Raw genomic sequence first — 16,564 nt, forward strand, 5'->3', positions numbered from 1 at the left:
CGAAGAATGTTCAAAACTAATCGTAAGTTTAAATTATCGCGCGCGTTTCGGAAATTGTACTAGTGGCGCCATCTAGCGGTGAAAGGTGGTACTACAAGAAATGAAAAATTACGTTTTTCGCGAAATAAAGCATTTTTATGTATAGCTAAGGGTTAAAAATCCTTTTACGATCATCAGAGAGTCGAAAAAATGTATTTATAGCAAGCTGAAAGCTTTATATTCGAAAATGAAAAAAAGTTCATTTTGTGGACCACAAAATGCTTAGCCATCTAGCGGTGAAAGTTGGAACTAACTTTGAAAAGAGCGGTCAACACTTTTCCGGCTTTGAACTCGGAATGAAAACTATTGTCTGTTAGTTCCAACTTTCACCGCTAGAAGAAAGCGCGCGTGTAATTCAGAATTTTCAAATTGTGCGACACGTGCAATTCTACACCTCGTCTGTAATAAAATTAGTCCTAATTGATAGGAGAGAGACTAAAATTAACAAAATTTATACCTTCTGCATCTCGTGCACGTCCACGAAAATTTAAAATTATAGAAATCTAGGAATTTCGGGATCTCGAGGATATCTAGGGATATAGTAATTTAGGAATTTAGAAAACCACGAATGTGACGGTACATGAATTTAAAAATATGAATAATAATTTTGGAAAATACACTCAAGATAATCCATATATTCATCGTGCCTCGTTTTTATTCATACAAATAAGTAACATAGGTTATGGTGCGTGAACCAATCAGAGCTAATCTGCGCAACTTGAGCAAAATTTATTATCTATTACGCAGTTTTGTATAAAAGATATAGATTGGCAAGAGTGTAGAATTGGATCGTTACCAATTTCATTCGCTCTTCGCTTTACGCAATAAGGTGCCGTATACACCCTACGTATTTGTTAAAACTTTAATAAAATATCGTGCAAAATGTTGCGATTTATGGGAGAACGAGCAGCCTCCGCTGTAAGGAAGTCCATAACACCACGTAACACTGCTGTCATAACTCAGACCTTCCGTGCTTCCCACGATGGACCTCAGGAGAGCGAGGAAGAATTCAATAAAAAATACATTGATTATCTAAATCGTCCGCAACTTGATAACTGGGAAATCCGACAAGTTATTACCAAATTGACTGGTTAGTATATCAGAGCTTTTTTTTGCTTTTATATTTTGTATCTTCTGTGGTCTCCTTCAAATTTAATATAAATATTTAATTTGCTGAAGGTTTAAAGTTGCCAGATACTGTATAATGATTAGAAATTTTCAATATAAATTTAAATATATGCATCGAGTATATGAATTTGCTTTTAGGTATGGACCTTGTACCGGATCCTTCGATCATTTGTGCAGCTTTGAGAGCCTGCAGACGGTTAAATGATTTTGCTCTTTGCATAAGAATTTTAGAAACTGTTAAGGACAAATGTGGATCTAAACAAAAAGAAATTTACCCTTACATTCTGCAAGAAATCAGGCCCACTTTAGATGAATTAGGCATCAGCACACCAGAGGAGCTGGGTTATGATAAACCTGAATTGGCCCTACAGTCAGTTTATGACATACATTAAGCTAAAAGCTGAACAGTGAACATAGTATTTATATATAGAAACTTTCTATCGAACTGTTCATAAACGAGTATACAATTATTCTGGGAATCGAGATAAAAATATAATTATTATTATATTCCTGTTATTAAATACTGATTTAAATAAATACGAATTGCCCTAAGTCACACTTGTTTTATGCATAAAATGAATAAAATAAAATTAATCTTAATATTTAGTCAAGATTAACAAAACAAAATGATATGTATACATTATATTTTAATTGCAACTTCCATTGGTTCTTCGTGTTGCTTCTAATCTCTGAATATTTTTAAAATGTATGTTTCCTTCTTTTTACATCAAAAGTAACCAAAGCAGAAAAGTGACACAACGACGACATATGTACAAATTACATTATAAGATACACAGTGATAAAGTCATGTACACGTACATCTATAATTGTTTAAAATGGTATTACATATTCTTCTCAGATGATATTAAACTTAATTCATGCTCGGTATAATTTGTTACAAACAAGAACAGAAAAAATAGAACATGGTCTTACATGGGAGTATCGGTATATTACATTCGGTATGTAATGGCCATAGTTTTTAAAAAACAATATAACAATTAATATCTAATTGTTGTGATTCGATCTACTGATAATTATTAAATTTAACTACTTTCTTCTATAATGTTATAAAAACTTTTTTTTGGTATCATTGATACTTGATGTCGAGGGCAGTTTATTGTTTCAATGTTACGACTCTGCTCCTGACATACGCTTCGAAAAGAAAAGCGTACTACACACCTACAGGAACTTCATTCATGATAAAGACATGTGTACCGATAAATATTAACGAAATAAGTATCACAAACTCGTTATTTGAAAGTAATACGTATACACAGAATGAAAATGCACACAAGATAGTATGTAGAAATACTGAAAAGTATAAAAATGTAAGATGACATTGTAAAAAAAAATATGTTCGTCAAAGTCAGTCACACATCCTTGCAAAACTTGACACCGCAACATTGAAACAAGATTGCTCAGAAAAAATAACATTTTTCCTAACTTTATAAATATTGTATAAAAGTGAGTTGGCATTTAAATGCACGGAAACGTTTCAATTTTCTTTTTAGTCGATAACAAAAATAAATACATTTCAGATTACTTGGAAATAAAAGTGAAGGACAATACGCTGTTTCTTTGTTTCTACATTCTGTACACTATCGAGATAAAACAGAACGGAAATGAAAGAATTCAGTTTCCTTTCATTAAAATTACACAGTGCTCCTTGAAGCATCGTGTAAAGTAACTTTCTATCGTAAACGTGGTACTAATACGATAAAATTAATTACGTTTTATGGGTGTGCATTGAGACTTCAAATCCGTATGTCTTATTTTCCAAAAAATTATATCTTATAGCCTATTTGTACCCGTCAGAAATGCTTAATTTTTTTTCTCATTTAACTCTACTGTCGATCATTAATGTATATTAATGTGTTCCATTATATGTCTATATCGTCAACAAAACATGATTTCTTTTCATATTTTAGTTTATCATAAAAATAGGCTACGTATTTCTTTACTTAATTTAATAGCCAAATTTCGTTAAATCAATTGATTTCCTAACGCAGTGACGGGCAGATCAAGGGCCCATAAAAGAGCTTCTGGGCATTGATATATTTAAGGGGAGCCTAGGGAGAATCTATGGAGAGGCTAGGAAGAATTTAGAGAGGGGACTAGGGCAAACCTAAGGACATCTCCCTGCTCCTAATAATCAGATTTCTGAAAATCAAATCCTACAGACTCAGGATCCATCGGTGCCCGTGACTGCAAACGTCACGCCCTGGTGGGTAACAACTGCCCATCACTGTCCTAATACCATCAAAATTTGAATCGTGTTTTATCGAATGTTAAAGAGATTTTTCTTTCATGCTTCTATAAATGTTTTCGAAATTCTAAACGATTTAAAGATTACTTTGTTCGTCTAAAAAAATGGCTTCCCTTTAACAAGTTCGACGAATCAATTCACAATAAATTATGTAATTTATAAACATCGATTCGTTGAATTAAAATGATCGTTTCGTCAATCTGATATAATTAAATTGTATAATTAGTAGTAGTTATTCTTTCTTATAAAATGATTCAACACAAATATTAAATTCTTTGGTATATCGATCGCCCTTAATGTTCCAACACTAAGACTAGACAAAAATATTTGTATCCTTGATCGTTCACTAGAAAAACGGTAATTCCCAGTTCGGTGGATACATGTTGCTACAAATAAATCGATGAAATCTGCAGATTTGCATTCATCGAGCGCGATAGTACTTTCTAAAAGTTAGTACTATTTCCGATAAATCGAATTACAAGTGAATACTCTAAGTGTCTACGATGAATCTTGAATACAAATATGATTACATTCAAGTCCCAATGAATCGTCGAACATTCAATCATTTTTTCACTCTGCAAACATATTCGCTACTCGTTTACTGTTCTCACCCAAGAGGACACGCTACACAGTGATTCAGAAAAGACACAATCATTTTGCCTTAATATTAATAACACATATTGTTTTTCTTTTTTCTTAATACTCTCACTCTTTCTCTCTTTGAACACCACTAAATGTGCACCTGTCGCATTTTGGTGTTGACATAAAAGCTTTATATTAACTATGTAAAACGCTTTATTCTGGACTAGAGACGGTTTGTTGTTGCTGGCTGTCCTCGTCTTTAACAACTTCAGCCTGCATGGCTTTCGTGAGAACATTAGCATCCTTTAATGATATCACTTGAAGAACCTGATGTTCACCGGCTGCGTTAATCATTGTCATTGGATGCCCTTGAATAGTGACGGCTTCGATACTAGTTTCTCCATTTCCAGGCTCAACCTTTGGAACTTGAACCATGGGTGTGACTACTTGCATTGTACCGTCACTCTGAATATTGGCAACCATAGTTTGATACATACTAGCAGACACCGGTACTGTTATTACCCCTGACACGGAAACGGGATAGCCTGAAACAGATAAGCAACTGGTCCTGTGTTCTGCCCCTAACCAGGCATTTGTCTGTATAGTAAACTGGGAATTAAAGAATAAAATTTAATAACGTTAGAAGCAGCACACTTTTTCCACGATCACTCGTGTTACGTATCTTTATTTCAAGAATGTGACGCTACAATCTAGATCCTCTTAAATTTGTGCTTTAAGGCTACCAGTTTACGATACAGCGAAGAAAGTTATCGGACTATGCGTACTTTCTAAAAGGTCAAATATATTCGTGTTAAATACTAGAAATCATATAAAACTGATAAATATAAACAATTACGTTATTAAAAGGGTGTGCGAAAGAAAAGATATATATCTAGACATTATCTAATATTTAAAAAATTGAATAAATTCAAGATTTAATTTCCTTTTTTTTCTGGCACACCCTCTTAACATATTAATACGCAAACATAACCACATCTACGCTTCAGAAAAATAAGGCATTAATGAAAAGCAACGGATGTTTAAGCCATTCCATAAAAACTAAGTTGGTGAGCAGAAATCATATAAAATACAAACTTTAAATGTAATGTAAATTTATTGATTCGAATAAATTAGAAACATCGATTGTGAGTAGCTTAAACAAAGGCTGCTAAATATAATAACTATAAAATAATAAAAACATCAACAAAAAATACTCTATGTACAGCAGTTTTATTTCTCTTTGTGTTCAATTAAAGTAATAACCAATTTTCGGTAATAATGATAAGTAGTTATTGTAGAACGGGGACAGGTTCTTTCGTGATCATGAAATACCTTCTTTTATTATCATTATTTTCTCGTGTTTTTTCTTGTTAAATTTAAAATCTTAAGAATCCATGTAAACGGATCGATTGTAGTCAGGTTACGATTATATTTTAAAACATTCGAAAATCTCTTTTGCTTCTGTTCAGAGGAGTACAAATTATACATGCAACACCTCGATACGCAAACGTATCGTGTCCACCATTAATTACTTTACATTTTAAAAGAATATGTACATGCACGTACATAAGATTGTACAACTCTATTTGTTCTTCAACAAAATTTAATGTTATCCCGGAACGAGAATGATCGAATGTACATAAACACGCATAAAGCGACACGATATCGAGAAAAAAACTGCATTTTCATAAATTCGTTACGTCTTCGCACAACAGTTAAATGTACATCATAAAAATTAATACGTCATATGTATACCGAATGCTCCTCTGATGATTGTTACAACATTGTATCATGGATTCTTAAAGAAGAAATTAAAATAAAGCTGTGCATAGCTCCGAGTGAAATTATCGTATATGTACAGTACCAAAAAAAGACGAACTAATCAATATTCTACTTTCGTTGTACAAAGTAGTAGAACACGTAGGTATTTTTCTTGAATGGAGCGTAGCAGACAGCATGCAAAACAACAAAGGATCCTGGGCCAGTAAACATGAATTCACTGTTCAAGTAGCTCCTGGCCGGCGACGGTGCAGAGCCTATAGAAAACTGTTTTACCGTGTCCATCTTCTCCTGTGAGAATGATCTGACCATCTTGGCCTAATGTAGCTTCTGTAACGCTATTCAGGTCGACAGCGACGCTAGTACCTTCTGCGCTACCTGCTACTTCAGCGAGTGCTTGCACTTCCCCTTGACTTGTATGGATCTGCACGTCAAAACAATTAACCTTCTTAAACATTTGATTTGCTAATAAAAATTCGCTTACGAATAGCAAATAATTGACGATTACTTACAGTAGCAACACCTTGAACTTGAGCCGTTGTACCATCTGGTAACGTAATTATTGGATTACTAGGATCAACTTGAATGATGGAAACTGTACCATCTGGATTTGTTATCGTTTGTAAAACTGTTGTTGGATACTGGGCCGTCATCTATAACATAAAAGAAATATTAGTAATTACAATGCTTCTCTGTGTTCATGTTCCAACTTCTTCAAAGAAAATGTATAAAATGAAAAAATAATACAAAAATTGTCTACAATGTATAACGAAAGAAAGCTGAAAATGTTTGTAAAGTATGATTCGTCTATGATTGAAATACCGGTAGTTGTAACAGCATTTTAACAGTTCTAGAAATAAAGATAGATCAAACTCAAATAAGGGAAACCAAACACATGAACATAAGTGCGACTCGTGTTTAAAAGAATTTCAAATTTTAATTTTTTCTTTTGTATATGTGTACTTGTATAAAATTTGAATTGAAAGAAACAGCATGATAAATACTTTAGTTTAAAGATGTTTTTATATTTAGAATTAGTAACTGGATAAGAAATTATCATGTTATTTCGTTTAATTCTTTTATTTTTGTGTACTCCATCCACTCCCACCTGAGTGGCAGTGGCAAGAGCTGTAGGAGACGCGGCAATGATTTGTGCTGGCGAAGAGTTTCCCTTAGATGAATCCGTGCTGCTCAGGCGAACAACTCCCACCGTCTGTTGTTGTTGTTGCGACTGTCCACCTTGCCCTTGACCGGATGAATGCGACGGATGTGACGAGGAATGAGGCGCTGTTTGTTGTATTAGTACATTCGACTTATCGTCTTCTTCGCTGAATGCAGGAAGAAGATCTTCTCTTCCATGAAATTTGTAACAGTTTATTACAATTTGTCTTAACGCGTGGGTCCACGAAATCTGAAATATTTAATATAGACATTATGTCACGTAATATGACAATATTTTTGAGAATCACTGACTTTGCACACCTTTTGCTTCTCATCTTCCGATCTTGCATCCATACGCACATTAGCCCAAGGTAGTTCTTTTGGCCACCATGGCGGCCGTGTGCTATCTCTCCCCCAACCGGGTTTACCTCTGCCTGTAGAATACTTTAACATTAACGGGATAAATGCCCTGAGTTGAGCCTGTGTCATTTTTTCCACTGGTGTAGGAATGCCATCTATTATGAGGGGTGGCAATTCATATAATGATGGGTCATCTTGTACTGGAGGTGGAGCTTGTTGTGCAAGTGCACTTTCAAGTTCTTCCATTATAACATTTCTTAAATTTTTTACTACATCTTCTAACGGTTTTGCTCCAAATACTTTATAACTACTGTTTGGCTTTCCTGGCGTAGCTACTAATACTACTGCCTGCTGTCCAACTCGTGTTGCAAATTCGTCTATGGTTTGCTGTAATATGTATAACGATTTGTGAAATAAAATATAATAATAGAAGATTCAATATAGCTTTTTGTACTGTGCACTTACTCTGAGTTTCCTTAAAAGTCTGTTTTGTTGTCTTTTCCTAATGCTAGGATTTGTTTCAAAACTATGAGGTCGTTTCCGCTTTTTTGCCGAGACAATGGCGGCAGCCGCGGCTACACCAACAGGGCCTAAATGTGCATATTATTAACTATATGTTTTCTAATCTTACGATCCCACACCAATTAAAATGTCAATAAGATATTTTAAGGGCTGAAAAAATTATTGAAAAACCAATGAAAGTTTTTGTTATTTATATTTGTCTATATCACATACATATATATTTTATTGACATTTCAACATAAATATAATTTTATCTACGTTAAAACATAAAAGATGCAAAAGCAGTAGTGATATGAAACGTGCTTAATCCAAGAGTATATAATGTGTAGTATGCAGGCCACGGATCTTTATGCATTTACAATATATTGAAATCATAAAGTACATAAAGTTAAGTTATACATGTTATAATAATTAAGCAGAAAGGAAATTATTTAAAAATTATATAAAAGTATACTCTTGAATATTTTCTGATCAAGTCGAAAATGAATAGCTACAAAGTATTACATGTTTCTATGACATTTAGATACTAAACATAGCAAAAGTTATACACTGCAAAAAAAAGAAAGAAACAATTTTGGACAATGAACCTTCGTCTATGTAAAAAATGTTATGGATGTTTTGATGGACATAAAACAAATGATAAACGAATGTGTGAATAACATTAAACATAAATATGCAAATGAGAATGACACATAGAATGCAAAATTAAAAACAATAATATTATATATAAACAGTGTTTCCATGTAAATGTACTATCAAAGACATAAAGCAAATAATAATACAGCACACAAACAATGTAAAATGCATTTAATGATAATTTGTTCTGTTAATTTAATTTATATTATATATTATCACTTTGTATTATAATTTGAAAAATTAAATTAAATAAATAATTGTAAAATCAATAAATTCATGCTGCACTGTCAATGACATGAATAACAAAAATAACAAACGTATTCACTTTTAAATGCACAACAAAACATAAAGAGCTAAAAGTGTTAATCCAATTCTTTCGAATTGTCTTTGAACCAATGAATAGTTACCAGATCAGATGTATCATTGGCAGGCAGTATTTATTTGTATATTTTTTGTTGTTGATTGTGGACTACTGTAATCTTAAGTTTATACAAATATGTTTCCCCCAAAACTAATACTATTCAAAGACCCCATATTAATACCATTATTTGTTACACTCCAAAAAGATCTCCAAGTCCAATGTATGCTTCCATGTATATAGAGACATAAAAATCACTTTCCAACTAATGTTACTAGCCACAAACTATATTATACTAATGATCTTCAATATAAAACTTATAAATCTTTTCACTATCTTTTATGCCTGAGTTATTGAATTTAACCATTTAACATTATTGGTGCACCCTGTATGTTACTTTTTATTTGTAAATGAAAATGATTAGAACATAAATAACTCAAAAGGTGAAAAAGCAAAAAAATGGAAATCACCATTAGCGTGTTTGATTTGCCAACCTGCAGCGGCGAGCTGGGCCGTCACGTCATCATCCATAGCAGCTGTCAGGAGATCGCCTTCTTCATACGTTTCTGATCCACTACTTGGCTCATCATCATCGTCATCTGAGATTCTGTCCATTGTGCCGGACTCTGCACTAGGCAGAGACACCATTTTCTTATCTTCGTTCTCCGTTTTGCCTTTATTTAGATCACAGTGCCCTTTTGAAACAAATATCGGTCTGTACTTTTGGGAATTTCTTCTACATCACTTTCACCTATATAGAAAAATAATAAAAAATTTCATAAAATACATATACCAATCTATTAAGCATAAATATATAATCTTGTACTAAATAATCTATAACCAATTTATGCAGATAAATAACTAACAAAACTTCTATACAATTTTTGTAGCGATAGTACTACACATGAAATTGATTTTAAAAATAAAATCAATAAATTAACCCTCGGACAATAAACGCTGGATGCAAACTGGTCTTGTATTCATTCTAGTGCATTGTTGTGTATACAATGCAAAGGTCTACCTTTTTCAATGTATTATGGTAATGTTTGATTTTTCATTCAAACAGAAATTAAATATAAAATTTTGAAGTAGATTTTCTCACAAAGTTTTATACAAACAATTTTGTTTCATACTTCTGTCTTATTTCCTTTTTTGTAGATCTGCTCTGCATCCAATGATACATACCACCTTGTATATTCTTGAGTTACAGGCATGTACCTAATAATTATGATATGAGCAAATACAATAATCTTAATGCTAAAGTTGTGTATTGTATACACATGGGAGAATCTGCCAATAACAAATAATATAAAAGTGTATGATATTTATGTTTTTAATGTGTTTGTGTAATATTAGAATGGAATTCTTGTCTTAAATATATAAACAATAAAATGTGCGCTACGGATCTGAACGGATCCCGTATTCGCGGGCCGCCGTCCGAGGGTTAGCGTAGTTTCCCGCGCATTACGCTCGTGATTAATACGCGATAGTAAGAGAACCTCATGATAACGGAGAACGCGGTAAGACACAAGATAAACTTCGTCGTCGCCGTCGTCGTTGTCGTGGTGGTCGCCGCGGTGATCCGTGAACAGGCGAACGATATTCGTGTGGCGAAGAATAAGCGCGTCGGAGCAGCGTTAAAGTCGGCATGACAGCGAGCACACCGTGCGATTCGAAGGATGAATTTGACAGGCGACGGACGGCCGACGAGCCGTTAAGAAAGTTGGTAAGAGCGTGGCTCGGCAAAGCGTGACGAGACACAGTAACGGAGAGAGAGGATGCGGCAAGTCGCGCACACGGCGCGTTTATTTGGCGGATACGTTGGGGGGGCAATGAAAATGCGCAGGGCACACGCAAAAGAGACCACCTCCGGGGCCGCAAAGCTCATGACCGCGGTACCGCGGAGCCATGGAGCAGGCCCAGTGAAAATCGCGAGTTGCGTACGCACCTTGTGTGTCCCGTGAGTGGTCACCCGATCAGGGTTTTCGCGTCTGCGGGGAGGCCGCCGTCGGCTACGCTCTCTCACCACGCCCTACGCTCGCGTCTCGCGGTCATCTCGCCAGCCGTGTTGAACGCTCACCCGCACAGCACCAGCACCGTGTGGCTCGCACCCTACGTTCTGTCTCACCGCTCGTAACTCGCGTGTACGACGCGCCACGCCACAACACGCACAACAGCCGCCATAGACACCATGGCCAGTTTCGCCAGCGGCCGTATCGATCGGCTACGCGGCCCTCCATCTCCACCACAACAAACGCGGCAGCGAGGCGGCCATTTTGAGCGAGCCTGCGCGGTGCACTCCAAGCAGACGATGCGAAATTGCCCTTATTTCGCGAATGCGCAACACCCGCGCATCGCACGGGCCCTCGGCGATTACTTACGTGTTAATAACCGACGGATACTTGTCCGGCGATCACCGATTTCCCGTGAGAATCAGCAAAAAGGTACCACCGACCACGGAAACGCGAACACCATATACATATATACGGGTCTGGAATAACGTGATTGGCTAGTGCTATTGGGGTACGCGTTATGGCGTCCACCCGATTTACGTTCTTATTGGGCCCTGAAACACGTGACTCCTGTTCTCGGTGTTCCTGGAACGATGTTGCCCACAGTTTCGGACTAACCTAAACTTACACTGATTTCTGCAGCGAAACGATCTTCCTTCCACGTTGTTTTGACATTTCGTTTCGGTATATACATTACGTTCTTCAATATTTTTTGTGTTACGTTTCATCTCTAATTATTAACATCACACGAGGACTCAGGATCATATTTATATACTTTGAAGTTAATTCAGCTCAGATGAGGAATAACGTTTGTAAATTTTAGATTGTCGTCAATACTTACAGCTTTTTCAAATAAATATAAAAGGTACTGATTATAAGGGAGAAAATACATTTTATTTTTTTTACAATTATTACAATAAATCTAACAATATAAAAGTAAATTATTAAAAATATTTAATAGTATAAAATGTTGTAAAGCAGCTTTACATATCACATTTGGGGTGGGGTAAATTACTATACACATTAATTTGAGTGGTATTAACCAATTGGATTTTTAATTCTTTCATATGTTATTTTTAATGGAAAGAAATAATATGGTTGAATATGAAATTTGAAGAAAGAATGTTTCAGATCTTTTTTAATTTCATGCTAAATAAGGATCTTCTTCTATTAATCCAATTGATTACCACCAATGAAACATGTTTCTAGTTTTAAGCCCATGGCTTATTTTTGTTGCATAGCTTTCCAAACCAACCAGGTTCGCAAAGACATGTGTTATCAGGTTGACAAGTTCCATTTCTGCATGCTCTTGTGCAAGCTGAACGTTGCGGAGATCGTCTACCAATCTCGCAATGATCACCTTTGAACCCAGCAGGACATCTGCATACGTTATTCCCTTTACACTTTCCTCCATTCAAACAGGGTATTACACACTTTGCTAAAGTAAAATAAATTCACCATAAAGAAGTCACTGCTAATGAAATAAATTTTATTGATAAAGCTGTGCCACTTACAGAATTCACAGCGTAACCCAAAGTAACCTTTTGGACATTCACAAGTATCTTTCTGTACACATTTTCCGCCATTTAAACACTTCTCTGCACAAATACCTAAAAGTACAATTAAATATATTAATAAATACTCTAAAAATATTTTATATTTTAAATAGAAATTTTTTGAAGTCCATAGAAAACATGTTGCACTTAAAGCAGCTTGGAATTCGTTTGGCTAGTACATCTGCTGCTTCAAGAACAACTGCATCAGGAAAGTTGTTAGATACCATCATAAGAGTAGATCATGCAGGAGAATTAGGAGCTGACAGAATATATGCTGGACAAATGGCTGTCTTAGGTACAAATACACTGCAAAAATATTAGGATGTAATGATTATGATAGAAATGAAGTTAAGCATACATGCATATATAAGACAGGTAGAACTGCTGTTGGTCCAACTATTCAGCACATGTGGGATCAAGAAAAAAAGCATCGTGCTAAATTCGAAGAGTTAATTCAGAAGTATCGTGTAAGACCAACGGTTTTAACACCTCTTTGGAATGTTGCTGGCTTTGTTCTTGGTGCAGGTACAGCTCTTATGGGAGAGAAAGCAGCTATGGCTTGTACTGTAGCGGTAGAGACAGTGATTACAGAACATTACAATGATCAGCTACGTAGATTAATGGAAAGTAATGAGAAAATAGACAAAGAAATATTAGAGACAATTAAGAAATTTCGAGACGAAGAACAAGAGCATCATGACACAGGCATAGATCATGGTGCAGAACAAGCACCCTTCTATCAAGCTTTAACAAATGTTATTAAATGTGGCTGCAAAGCTGCTATTTCAGTATCTAAAGTTATATAATTTGTTAATAAGATATGTATATAATATTTAACATGTATTTTTTTTGTAACTATTGATTAAATAAAATAAAGTGAAATAGCTTGTCTGTTATGTATTTTATTTTGAAGTCAATGTACCTCCTTCGCAGTATGGACCTTGAAACCCTGGTGGACACGAACAAATACCAGGAGCTGTACAATTACCACCATTCATACAATTTGGATAACACAATGCCTTCTTGCAATGTGGAGGACCCAAGTATCCATCTGGACAAGGTCCAGGATTGGGTTCTGCAATGAAAAGTATTACACACAAAAGAATTATATTTTTGTATTAACAGTATTTGATAGGAAATTTAAATAAAATGAATTTAAATGTATTTGTTAACATGATATAATTACATGCAAAAAGTTCGTATATATGATATCAGCAGACTGACACTGTTAATGTATATTCTGATGTTCGTCTTCGGGTTACAATCAACGTTTGTCGCAAAAACATGCATCGAATAATTTTTGTCCGCTACGCCCCCTCGAATATAAGCAGATTATCATTTAATAATTGCTTCGGGTCATATAAAATCGTTCGTTAAGAGAAATTTAGGGATATCTTCAAAGCAGAACAGTCGTGCTTTGTTCGGTCAGAAAGGCTAATTAATTAATTAATGAACCAAGAAACAAAGGGGTCGTATACCGGGATACCCGCCTGGGTACGTTCACAAAATAGTTTATGCAAAACGTTATTATTCGACGTTTCTGTCGGTAGCTGCCTCTGAAGTTATCTTTACTACAATGAAAGAATTCATATCTCAATTATTTCTAAACGAAGCATGCAGCAAATTAGGCGATTAATTATTGCTGATACAGAACTGTATGTGTGAGTAGAGAAATGATGATCGTGGGCGCGATTGACGCACTCACCGCGCACGGTGCATTCTTTTCTCAGGTTAAGACGAAGGGGTGTTCCATTTAAAGGTTTTCCTTTACGCGTTTCGATCATCAGGCCGATACCCAACTGAGCTATACCAGAATTGTTACCGGAACAGGGTAACAGCACGCTAAATTCTGTGAAAAATATCGTACGTATACATATAACATCCCAGTGGTGGTCATTCGATTCATTTTAAGGAATCGAATTTATCAATCGGGTATAGTCGACGTCTACGATATAGCGAGGTCGTAAACTTATCAAAGTACACGAAATTTTAGTTTTAAAATTGCGAATTAAAGGGAAGTGAATTATATGACAACACCATCTTCCACTGGTCGCGGATTTTAATTTACGACCTTACTATTACTAGATGGACTATTGGTTCAAAGAGCTGAAAAAATATAATTTTTATTTATAGTAATAATATTAAAAGTAAGTCTAGGGTTAATTGAATATGAAAAGAGATATTACCCTTGGGTCTCTTCGGTACTCTCCCCTGCGTTTTAATCGTGATAGATGGTGTCTTAAGGATCGACTCGTCGAACGATTTCAATCGATAAAAATTATAATAGTATTTCTTAACACCGGATTTCCATGTAAAATTTACATACGTTACTTCACTCGGAATAATCGGAAGCTTACTTTCGAATTCAGGATCCAACAAATAAGACAAGACTCTACCTTCTGTAATCGCGAATATTTCCATCTCAAGTCCTAAAACAAGAAAAGAACCGATTACACCAATTCGCTCACTTACTTTTAGTATAAAATATTAAACCGATATATTATGTATCTGCAATTCTATCAATTTTTAATGTCAAAAATAATATAATAATATAATATAATATATATATAATATTAATAGAACATCGAGATAAAAAGATAGACTACCGTTCGAAATAGAAATCGATCTTCCAAAACGAAAACATCAAATCGATAGGGTATAAATGTTCACAATCGAAGAAGTCCTATTCATTTTTCACGCGAACGATTCAGGGTTCGTAATAATTAGTATATTATATTGTCAATAAATAACGAAGTCCCTGAAATATTGACAAGACATGGATATATCTAACAAGCTATAAATCCATACTCTTTGCATTCTCATGATAGAGTACTTTACCCATTTACGAAATAAACAAGTATAACGGCATCGAATAAAAAAATAAGTGTTTCATACGATTGTGCCGGTACCCGGAAACCGACTTACCACTGAACATTTTGATCTGTTGCTGGTCGATCCAAAGGGAAATGTCACCGGACGGTTTGTGCCCATTGCCGGAACGATGGTGATGTCTTGCGGCCGCCGTGTCCAGGAGCAGAGCGATCGCCGCCGAGGCCAGGGCGGCTGCGGCCCACTGCATAATTAACGACGTGCCGCCAGGTGTTGCACGGTTTATGACTAGCCCCCTTGTGGCTACGTAAATCTATCTCTCTTCGCGGTTCCTGCTGCGTTTCGTCCTGCGGTGCGCGTGTCTCTCGTTTCGGTACACTTATGAGCTACGTAAATGTAGGGTCGAAGAACACGGGCGCGATTCGACCCGTGAAATTCGGGATTTCACGAGAAGACTCGACGACGCGCGGCCACGTTCTCACGCACGCGATCTAACGAGCTGACGGCCGGAGACCCGGGTGCGGTATTCAGTGGGGATCAACTTTGCGATCGAACACAAACGAACAAGCGGCCGACCGGTTGACCGACGACCAATTGCCGATGCTTCGCCCGCAGTCGCCTCTGTCGATAATGCAGCCGCCACACGGTTGCACGATCTTCGCTCAAACAAGACGCGCATACAGACGTGCGTACGGGCCGCGTCTCTGCGGCAAACTGACTGACTGACTGACTGACTGACTCAATGAGAAAAGGCCCACAGCAGCCCGTCGTCTTCTTGCCGTGAGATCGCGACCGAGATCTCTATCTTTCCACACAGAAATTCCCAGAACTTTGAAACTTTACAATTTTCGAACTTTAGGACTATTTTGGAATGTTCGAACTTAGGGATTTTGGGAACACGAATCAGCATCTCGAATTCGACCGTAATCGCGAGCAATCGATTTTACGACCACTTAGTTACATTACGACGATCCGATTAGCGAACGATCACCGCTGATTAAATCTTTTGACCATGCTGATATAATTATCTGGACAGCGATTGTCGTGCTTCGGATTCCATGTATCTGGTAAGTTTGTGGATGATTTCATTAAAGATAGATACGCTCGTCTCGGATAAATATCAGGTATTTATCTTTGGTAAATCGGAGATTGCCTCGTCGACATATTTCACGGTCTAGCAGTCGATATCGTTCTCCTCAGGACTGGAATACCGTATACGCGGATATATGGAAATCAGATTTTGGATTAGCAAATAAGGTGAAAAGAAATCGGTGGAAGGAACCAGTTTTTAAACATCTTTGGTCGGGGTCCTCCTCTTCGTTTCTTCTTCCATTCT

General features: G+C 36.1%; 4 protein-coding genes across 15 annotated transcripts; 2 read left to right on the forward strand and 2 right to left on the reverse strand.

Moving 5' to 3' along the window:
* The first annotated feature begins 793 nt into the window (after positions 1-793).
* COX5A (Cytochrome c oxidase subunit 5A) lies at positions 794-1,719 on the forward strand. The gene is made up of 2 exons (XM_003707392.3): positions 794-1,129; positions 1,306-1,719. The coding sequence occupies exons 1-2, from the start codon at positions 922-924 to the stop codon at positions 1,557-1,559; spliced, it is 462 nt and encodes a 153-aa protein (XP_003707440.1). The 5' UTR covers positions 794-921; the 3' UTR covers positions 1,560-1,719.
* Positions 856-11,350, reverse strand: ewg (DNA-binding protein Ewg). 6 transcript variants are annotated; one of them, XM_076536456.1, is made up of 8 exons: positions 11,213-11,350; positions 9,302-9,582; positions 7,781-7,905; positions 7,277-7,702; positions 6,903-7,205; positions 6,307-6,447; positions 6,071-6,218; positions 856-4,560 (listed from the first exon to the last, which is right to left on the reverse strand). In XM_076536456.1, the coding sequence occupies exons 2-8, from the start codon at positions 9,477-9,479 to the stop codon at positions 4,229-4,231; spliced, it is 1,653 nt and encodes a 550-aa protein (XP_076392571.1). In that variant the 5' UTR covers positions 9,480-9,582; positions 11,213-11,350; the 3' UTR covers positions 856-4,228. The 6 variants fall into 6 exon arrangements, with proteins under 6 accessions (XP_076392571.1, XP_076392574.1, XP_076392575.1 ...); XM_076536459.1 differs by lacking the exon at positions 11,213-11,350 and adding an exon at positions 10,780-10,917 and having other exon boundaries at positions 9,326-9,582; XM_076536460.1 differs by lacking the exon at positions 11,213-11,350 and adding an exon at positions 10,780-10,917 and having other exon boundaries at positions 7,005-7,205.
* On the forward strand, positions 11,141-13,290 carry Coq7 (ubiquinone biosynthesis protein COQ7, mitochondrial). Of its 5 annotated transcripts, none has more exons than XM_003707284.3 (3): positions 11,141-11,275; positions 12,526-12,694; positions 12,775-13,290. In XM_003707284.3, exons 1-3 carry the CDS (start codon positions 11,168-11,170, stop codon positions 13,203-13,205), a joined length of 708 nt encoding a protein of 235 aa, XP_003707332.2. In that variant the 5' UTR covers positions 11,141-11,167; the 3' UTR covers positions 13,206-13,290. The 5 variants fall into 5 exon arrangements, with proteins under 5 accessions (XP_003707332.2, XP_012150205.1, XP_012150206.1 ...); XM_012294815.2 differs by lacking the exon at positions 11,141-11,275 and adding an exon at positions 11,387-11,527; XM_012294816.2 differs by lacking the exon at positions 11,141-11,275 and adding an exon at positions 11,411-11,527 and having other exon boundaries at positions 12,513-12,694.
* shf (WNT inhibitory factor 1) lies at positions 11,716-15,943 on the reverse strand. Of its 3 annotated transcripts, none has more exons than XM_012294819.2 (6): positions 15,325-15,943; positions 14,586-14,828; positions 14,054-14,248; positions 13,322-13,474; positions 12,358-12,453; positions 11,716-12,281 (listed from the first exon to the last, which is right to left on the reverse strand). In XM_012294819.2, the coding sequence occupies exons 1-6, from the start codon at positions 15,476-15,478 to the stop codon at positions 12,055-12,057; spliced, it is 1,068 nt and encodes a 355-aa protein (XP_012150209.1). In that variant the 5' UTR covers positions 15,479-15,943; the 3' UTR covers positions 11,716-12,054. The 3 variants fall into 3 exon arrangements, with proteins under 3 accessions (XP_012150209.1, XP_076392583.1, XP_076392584.1); XM_076536468.1 differs by having other exon boundaries at positions 14,105-14,248; positions 15,325-15,478; XM_076536469.1 differs by lacking the exon at positions 14,054-14,248 and having other exon boundaries at positions 15,325-15,478.
* Between the last annotated feature and the right edge of the window lie 621 nt (positions 15,944-16,564).

This window comes from Megachile rotundata, chromosome 10 (genome assembly GCF_050947335.1).
Source record: "Megachile rotundata isolate GNS110a chromosome 10, iyMegRotu1, whole genome shotgun sequence".
NCBI lineage: Eukaryota > Metazoa > Arthropoda > Insecta > Hymenoptera > Megachilidae > Megachile > Megachile rotundata.

Bases quoted from the DNA above. Each gene is read 5' to 3' on its own strand.
- COX5A (XM_003707392.3), top strand. From the start codon at position 922: ATGTTGCGATTTATGGGAGAACGAGCAGCCTCCGCTGTAAGGAAGTCC. The intron at 1,130-1,305 runs GTTAGTATATCA...ATTTGCTTTTAG, and splicing joins AGTTATTACCAAATTGACTG to GTATGGACCTTGTACCGGAT.
- ewg (XM_076536456.1), bottom strand. From the start codon at position 9,479: ATGGTGTCTCTGCCTAGTGCAGAGTCCGGCACAATGGACAGAATCTCA. The intron at 7,206-7,276 runs GTGTGCAAAGTC...TAAATATTTCAG, and splicing joins CGGAAGATGAGAAGCAAAAG to ATTTCGTGGACCCACGCGTT. The intron at 6,219-6,306 runs GTAAGTAATCGT...TTTGACGTGCAG, and splicing joins AAGTTCAAGGTGTTGCTACT to ATCCATACAAGTCAAGGGGA.
- Coq7 (XM_003707284.3), top strand. From the start codon at position 11,168: ATGCGCAACACCCGCGCATCGCACGGGCCCTCGGCGATTACTTACGTG. The intron at 11,276-12,525 runs GTACCACCGACC...AATTTTTTGAAG, and splicing joins CCGTGAGAATCAGCAAAAAG to TCCATAGAAAACATGTTGCA. The intron at 12,695-12,774 runs GTACAAATACAC...TATATAAGACAG, and splicing joins TGGACAAATGGCTGTCTTAG to GTAGAACTGCTGTTGGTCCA.
- shf (XM_012294819.2), bottom strand. From the start codon at position 15,478: ATGCAGTGGGCCGCAGCCGCCCTGGCCTCGGCGGCGATCGCTCTGCTC. The intron at 14,249-14,585 runs GTAATATCTCTT...TATTTTTCACAG, and splicing joins AGTACCGAAGAGACCCAAGG to AATTTAGCGTGCTGTTACCC. The intron at 12,282-12,357 runs GTAAGTGGCACA...ATTTTACTTTAG, and splicing joins TGGGTTACGCTGTGAATTCT to CAAAGTGTGTAATACCCTGT.